At 41.3% G+C, this 7,500-nt stretch overlaps 1 protein-coding gene across 2 annotated transcripts in view; it reads right to left on the reverse strand.

Annotated features, from left to right (window-relative positions):
- The window catches only part of LOC122255637 (beta-3 adrenergic receptor), a 78,896-nt gene that overhangs the window by 48,528 nt on the left and 22,868 nt on the right, over positions 1-7,500 (reverse strand). The window contains exon 1 of one of the 2 annotated variants that reach the window (XM_043019854.2): positions 3,531-4,538. The exons of the other annotated variant lie outside the window; for it this stretch is intronic. Coding sequence (XP_042875788.2) covers positions 3,531-3,552 — 22 coding nt within the window. The 5' untranslated portion in view covers positions 3,553-4,538. Of the gene's footprint in view, positions 1-3,530; positions 4,539-7,500 lie in introns of those variants that run through there. 2 annotated transcript variants of the gene reach the window in all.

The raw sequence follows: 7,500 nt of genomic DNA on the forward strand, positions 1-7,500 counted from the left end.
CATAGAGATACATACACGCACATACACACATACACACACACACACACACACACACACACACAAACATAGAAACACACATACAGATCTAACCCCCCCCCCCACCAAACCTTCGCCTCCCCTATCAACACGTACCCTCCCCTCCCCCCTCCCCCTCCCCCCCTACCCCTCCCCCTCGAAATACATACTTCCCATAAGTAAACACATCTACCTCCTCCTTCCCTTCCCCCCCTCCCCCCCTTGACCTTCCTCCTCCTCCTTCCCCCTCCCTCCCCCCTTCCTTATCCTCCCCATCTCCACACACAGCTTTCTCCAACACTTCCTCGCCAACACTCGAGCCTTGAGTTCCTCCTTTCGACTGGAGTAGCAACTTGAGCCTCGAGGACAAGTTGCGAAATCTTTCCAATCTCCGTCACTCATGACTGCTCTCCGACAAGGGGTTATCTGTATTGTCTGAGGTTAAGATGTTATGCTAAGAGGTGGGAGGGAGGAGGGGGAGGTGGGAAGGGGAGGGGAGAGGGGGATGAGGAAGCGGGGAGGGGAGGAGGGGGAGGAGGGAGGAATAATAATAATGGTGATGATAATAAACACGATAATAATGATAATTATAGTAATTAATAGTCGATAAAAAAGTTATAACAATATATATATATATATAATATATATATATATGTATATATAATATATATATGTATATATATATATATATATATATATATATATATATATATTTTTATTTTTTTTTTGTGTATGTGTGTATATATATATAGTATATATATATATATATATATATTATATTATATATATATATATATATATATTTATATATATATTATATAATTGCATTACATATTAAAGACTTATATATATTTATATATATTTTTAATATAAATTTACAAATATGATAAAGAAGAAAAAATGTAGCATCAAAAAATGTACAATCAAAGAGAACAAAGAAAGAAAGAAGAAGAAAAGAAGAGAATAAAGGTAGTCAAGAACCCCCATGGAAAAAAAAAGCCGTGCTCGCACCTTTGCAGCCTTGTAGAAGGAAAAACCATTAACTCATAAAAAAAAAAATGAAAAAATTTAAACTTGATACAACAATCCCCTGTGACATTCCTGGAAATTTGGCGGAATATCAAAAACACATTCCTTCTGAACCTAAAAGCGTGACGTCTTTCATGAGATCTCTAAGAATCATGTTTTTCTTTTTTTATTTCTCTTTTCTTTTCTCTCTTTTCGAGTTTTTTCTTCTTTCTTTTTTTTTTTTCTTTTTTCGTTCCTTTTTCTTTTTTTTTCTTTCTTTTCTCCCTCTCCTCCTCTCTGCTGTTCTCCTCTTCGTCTTCTCCCCCTCTCCCATCCCCTCCCCCTCCTTTTTCCCCTCTTCCTCCCCTTCCCCTCCCCCTTCCCTCCTCCTCCCCCCCCCCCCTCTCCCCTCCCTCTCACACACACACACACACACACACACACACACACACACACACACACACATACTCCTTCACCCTCACCCCTTACACACATACCTCAACGAACAGCGCAAGTGCTTGGATAATATTCCTGTACAAACGCCGGATCTCTGAGGAAATCTCGAACCCGCTTATCCTTCTCTTCATCTTGATGATTGTAAAGTGTTTTTTTTTCCCTTTTTTTTGTGGGGGGAGGGGGGGGGTGAGACAGTACATTTACTCCCCGAATCACCATTGGTCTACTGTCTGTTGCTCCTGTTTACTCTGATTCTGAACCGTTAACTCGTAATAACAGAGGAATGATTTTCCATCCCGGCTTGTTTACGTTGGCTGATGACGTCACGGTCTTGTAAGACGGGCTGGCGCCACATAATGGAAGTGTCTGCTCGTTTGTCTTTTAATGTATATTTGAATAAGAGAATGATGCTTTGATTTTTAAATTTTTTTTGTTAATGGTCTTATTCGTTCAGCATAGCGGTTTATTTTGACAGTTCTTCAAAATTATGAGTAATGCCTCGTTTTTTGTTTTTGTTTGTTTGTTTTCTCTTCCTTGGCCATTCTTAAATTTCGGATTTTTGTGCGAAAATGTATAAAGAAGTGCAAACTTATATACTTTATTTGGCAGAAAGAAAGTAACGATTTAAGAAATACTCAAAGAAAATGTTACGATGTTTAATAAGAAACGGGAGTGCATTTAACGGAGATTTAACCGCATAGACGTGACATGATTAACAGAAAATGGAAGCAAGTATATGGGTGACTCTACAATTTTTAAATTCTAACGACATATTAATAAGATGTAAATTACTTCTTCTCAAACATATTCCTAGATAATTTATCTGTCATTAAAGGAACACTACTGCTGTTGTTGCTACTATTACTACGACTACTATTACTACTACTATTACTACTACGATTACTATTACTACTACTATTACTACTACTTTTACTATTACTACGGCTACTATTACTACTGCTATTACTACTACGATTACTACTACTACTACCATTACTACTACTATTACTACTACTACGACTACTATTACTACTACTACTACTACTATAGTTATTATTACTATTACAAATTATTATAATGTTGAAGCTGCTGCTGATTAAAATAATGATAATGATATTATTACTATTTCTTCTACTGCTACTATAACTACTACTACCAATGATGATCACAAAAACAACAACAACACTATATATAATAAAGTTAATAAGATTGATAATGATAACAATACTGATTATAACAATGCTAATCATAATGACAATCATGATAATAATAATAATAATAGAAAATAATGATGATAATGATAATAATGATACTAATAACGATAATAATAATGACAAGGGTCATGATTATATCAATAACAATAATGAAATTAAAAAAATGGAAAATAATAATGATATGATACCATAATAATAAAATAATAATACTAATACTAGTAATAATAGTAATAAAAATAACAATGATAATAATAATGACGATAACAATAATAAACCAAGTAATAATTCCGTCACAAAAAAACAGCTATATGGTTCATTAACCCTTCCCATCAAATCAAATTCAACTCAGACCAGATCATGGGTGTCTTATCATGCAGAAAGTGCTTGCGTACGACCTTATCAAGGAAATGGGGTTGCAAGGGAAGAATCAAGGAAGAAATTTTGATGTTGAAAAGTGACGACCATGTCTATGAATTCATTGTTGGGTGACACTATTTTTAGAAACAATACGAGGTCATTGTTATTATAGGTTCTCGTGCTTTCATGGTCACGAATTTTGTGGATTGTCAGACAGACAACAGTGGACACGTGACATATATAACACGTATGACAACAAGGATCTCGCAGCTTGTGATTCTTTTGTTTATTATAAGCATCAGATCGTGCGAGACGTTACACATAACACATCCTGCTCCAAAAGGCGCCGAGACGAGACCGCGAACACAAGCACTGGCTGACGAGAGAGCGTCGACCCTACCTCCCCTCCTCCCCTCCTCCCCCCCCACCCCGATCCTGTCCCTCGCATGCCGCTCTAGACCTCTCCTTCGCCCCTCTTACCTTCACTCGTTTTTGCGTCCATTTTTCCCAACCTGCCGACGACCCACAACTCGTTTGGCGAAGCGTGGCGTTCGTCGACAAGGGTCTTGAGCCTCTGAACTGCACCTTCGGAGGCTGAGCGATGTGTTTACAACTAGATGGCGTTGCTTCTGGGAACAACTTTTTTTTTTCTCTTCTTCTTCTACTTCTTCTTCTTCTTCTTCTCCTTCTCCAGAACCCTGCCCTCTTATGATAAGGTGCTTGTTTTTGTCATGGTGTTCGTAAGTCGTGTACGTGTGTCGGTATGTAAGGATGTGTGTTTGTGTGAATGTGGGTTGGCCAGGGAGACGGGGTATCCTTCAGTTCCTTCTTCTTGGCGGTGCCTCAACCTTCAACCTGAGAGAGGGTTTCCGTTGGTATGCAGAGCTTGTGCACACGCGATCTCTCACTTTCACTGACTATGGCGTTAATCCCACTTTGCTTCGAGCGGAGGGAACATGACGGGGGCTCTCGAAGCGGCCAACTCGTGACACCGAGATAAATGTGGGACTCCACGCTCGAGTAACACTAAGTCTCCGCCCCGTACACTTGCTTGTCTAACTGTTCTTTCACCTTCGACGGTACCAGTACCAGGGCAGTTTTCGAGGGGCAAGTTCACGGCGCCCGAAACGCGCTTGATCACACTTCTTAACGAGGCAAAGTCACAAGAGTCAAGCACTTTAAAAGAAGTCGACGTTTGCCACACATTTAGGTCGATCTGAATACTGGGAACAGTGCCAGTACTCGACTTGGTCTCGATACACACAGCTGCGGCAGCGCGCGATGCTGGGAGCGTTCGCAACGAAGGAGGCAGTGCGTGAGTGCCTCCGAGGGTCTCCCAGGGCGTGTGTTCTGCTCGGCAGCTGAAGCACCACTGGGTGGCGGCCTGGACTGGAGAGCGGACAGGCTCGGGACGCGGACCAGCGGCCGCCCCAGCGCAACAGCTGGTGACGTGTTGCAGGCTGCTGCCTTGGCCACGCCCACGAGGGGACTAGGCCACGCCCCTGCCAAGCACTTGCATACTGATTACCTTCACCTCCTCGCCAGATCGGGCCACAGGTGCTCAGGCACGAGAGAGCAAAAACGCACTAACTGATACCTCAGCCGCGGTGACCACTGGTCAGGGGGCACTTAAGGGCGTTTTTGCCCCCGTTGCTCGCCAGCATTCCTCGAGTTCCCGTATTCGTGGCTCGTGGCTCCGCGCAGTCTGGCTCACGCAGGGGCGCTCCTTCGCGGCATATCAGTCAGGCATCTGCCTCGATAGCCTCACTGCCTGTCGACACACGCTGCATCTGATGCCACCTCAAAGCTGGGACACCTCGACTCCCTTCTATCTCACCGAGACAGAGACAAACCCATAAAAACAACAGCAAAAAAAAAAAAAAAAAAAAAAAAAAAAAAAAAAAAAAACGTTCGTACGCGCCTGCACTCACCTCACCTGCCCCATTAATCTAGGGGGAATACCTTGTCACTAAAGTCCTCTCGAAATGTGCTAGATGTGAACGGACTATGACTAGAATGTAGCCTCCCAGCTGACCAGGTGAGACGAGGGAATTAACAGGTAGGCGAGTTCCTTACAGAGAGGACTGCTTCCAGACGAGGTCCTTTGTGCAGAAGGAAAGAGGAGGAAGAAAAAAGAAGAGGTAGAGGACGGTTCGTGTGTTAAGAAAAGATAACAAAACGTTCCCCATTTAAATGATAATCATCATAACGACTGAATATACGTACGCACATACACACACACACCTACACGCATTCATTCACACATACAGACACACATATATAAACTCACAAACACACACACACAAATGTGTGTATGTGTATGTATGTATGTATATATACATACATACATACATATATATATATAGATATAGATAGATAGATAGATAGATAGATATAGATATATATGTATATGTATACATATATATCTATATCTATCTATCTATATATGTATATATATGTATTATATATATATAATATATAATATATATATATATATATATATATATATTATATAATGTATATATATGTATATACATATATATATATATATATATATATATATATATATATATAACATCTATAAAAATACTAGTATATATACCCACCAGAGGTCTGTATTGTTCAGTAAAGCTACAGCTGCGTGCATTACAGCGTGTTTCCTTAGTTAACATAGCAGTGCAATTGCAATTTAAGATTCCTTAAATTGCATTCACAATTTTACACTCTATGTTACGGTGCAGTTTTATATTCAGTAGTCTTTAATATCCAATATCATATACACTCACGCGGATTTATCTTAATGGTAATTAGCACACCTGCAAAAGACTTCAATAATTAATAAAGTTTTCTATTCTATCCTAAGTAAAATTGCAATGACCCCCCTCCCCCTTTATAAATATGTATAAAAAGAGACTATTAGAAAGAAAGAAAGTTAGAAATGAAAAGAATCCACGCTGAAACAACACTAGAAATGGTTTCCCTAAGGCCTAGTTTTTCCTAAACGACCTATATCATGGTCTCTACTCGTCGCTCCCTCCCCCCCTCTCCCTCCCTCCCTCCATCCCCCACCACCATCCCCCCACCACCCATCCCCCCCATCATCCATCCCCCATCACCCATCCATCCCCCACCCCCCTATCCCCCATCCTCCCGCCACCCATCCTCCCGCCACCCATCCCCCCACCACCCATCCCCCTATCACCCATCCCCCATCCCCCCACCCCCATCCCCCCCACCACCCATCCCCCTCCACCGACAGCATCTCAGCCGAGCGTGAGTCATTTTCTTAAGCACTTATCTTACCGATAATCACCTTCGTCAGTCACTTTCTTGTGGTTTCTAGAGTTACGGCGAGGCGAGCGTCCTTCGTTGGTATTTTGTAGGTGTGATCGAGGGGAAGAAAGGGGAAGAAAAGGGGAAATATGTGGTGGGAAAAATGGAGAGAGGGGGATTAAATTGAAGGGCAATAGGGAAAAAAGACGATAATAGTAGTAGTAGGGGAGGGTAGGTAGTGAGGGAAATATGTAAATAAAACAATAAATAGAAATGAGAGGGGAAAACAACAAATAAATAGAAAAAATAGAGAGGAGGCATCAAAAGAATAGGGAAATAAATGGGGAAATCAACAAAGGGGGTAATTAATGGGTAGGAAAACGATTTTAAAAACAAAACCAAATAAACATGTGAAGGAAAGTGAGATAGGGGAAACGAGGAGGGTAAAATGAGTTTAAAAAATACTAGAAGAAACAAATAAAAATATATACATAATAAGGGAGAGGAATGAGGAAAAAAAGGCAAACGGAAAATTCGATAAAAGATAAAACCTATAATTGGGAAAACCGAAAAAAGCAACAGTAGAATGAAGAGAGATAGAAAATAGACCTAAGTCAATGCCATATACCCTTCAAAACAACAGACAAGGATTCCAAGACGACCGAAAACACAAACACAGTAACATGTAAACAAAGATGGAACGAAACACAGTCAGAACGAGACGGAGTGATAAAAAACAGACGCTTTCTCAGACAACAAAATGAATGGATGACATTTCCGTTTGGTCATCAGATGAGAAGTCTATTAAAACGCGATTTTTCCCTCTTTATATCCAAACCATTTTTCTATCTCTTAATTCTCTTAAGGTGGGGGGGTGTATGGTATACGGGGATGGAGGAGAGGGGGGAGAGGGGGAGGTGGTGAGGGGGAAAAAAAGGAGGGTAGGTTGGGGGGTAGTAGGAGGGAAAGGGGAGGGTAATAGGGGGAGTGGGGAAGGGGGTATAGGAAGGGAAAGGGTGAATTAGAGGGGAAATAGGGTAGGGGATGAAGGGGAATAGGTGATGGAGAAGGTAAAGAGGAGTGGGGGATGGAGAAGGGTGAAGATGGGTGAGTGGAGAGAGAGAGAGAGAGAGAGAGAGAGAGGGGGGGGGGGGGCGACAGCGAGAGACAGAGAGAG

The sequence above is a fragment of the Penaeus japonicus genome, unplaced genomic scaffold (assembly GCF_977035675.1).
Source record: "Penaeus japonicus unplaced genomic scaffold, GWHDUDI00000001_assembly GWHDUDI00000024, whole genome shotgun sequence".
NCBI classification, from domain to species: domain Eukaryota; kingdom Metazoa; phylum Arthropoda; class Malacostraca; order Decapoda; family Penaeidae; genus Penaeus; species Penaeus japonicus.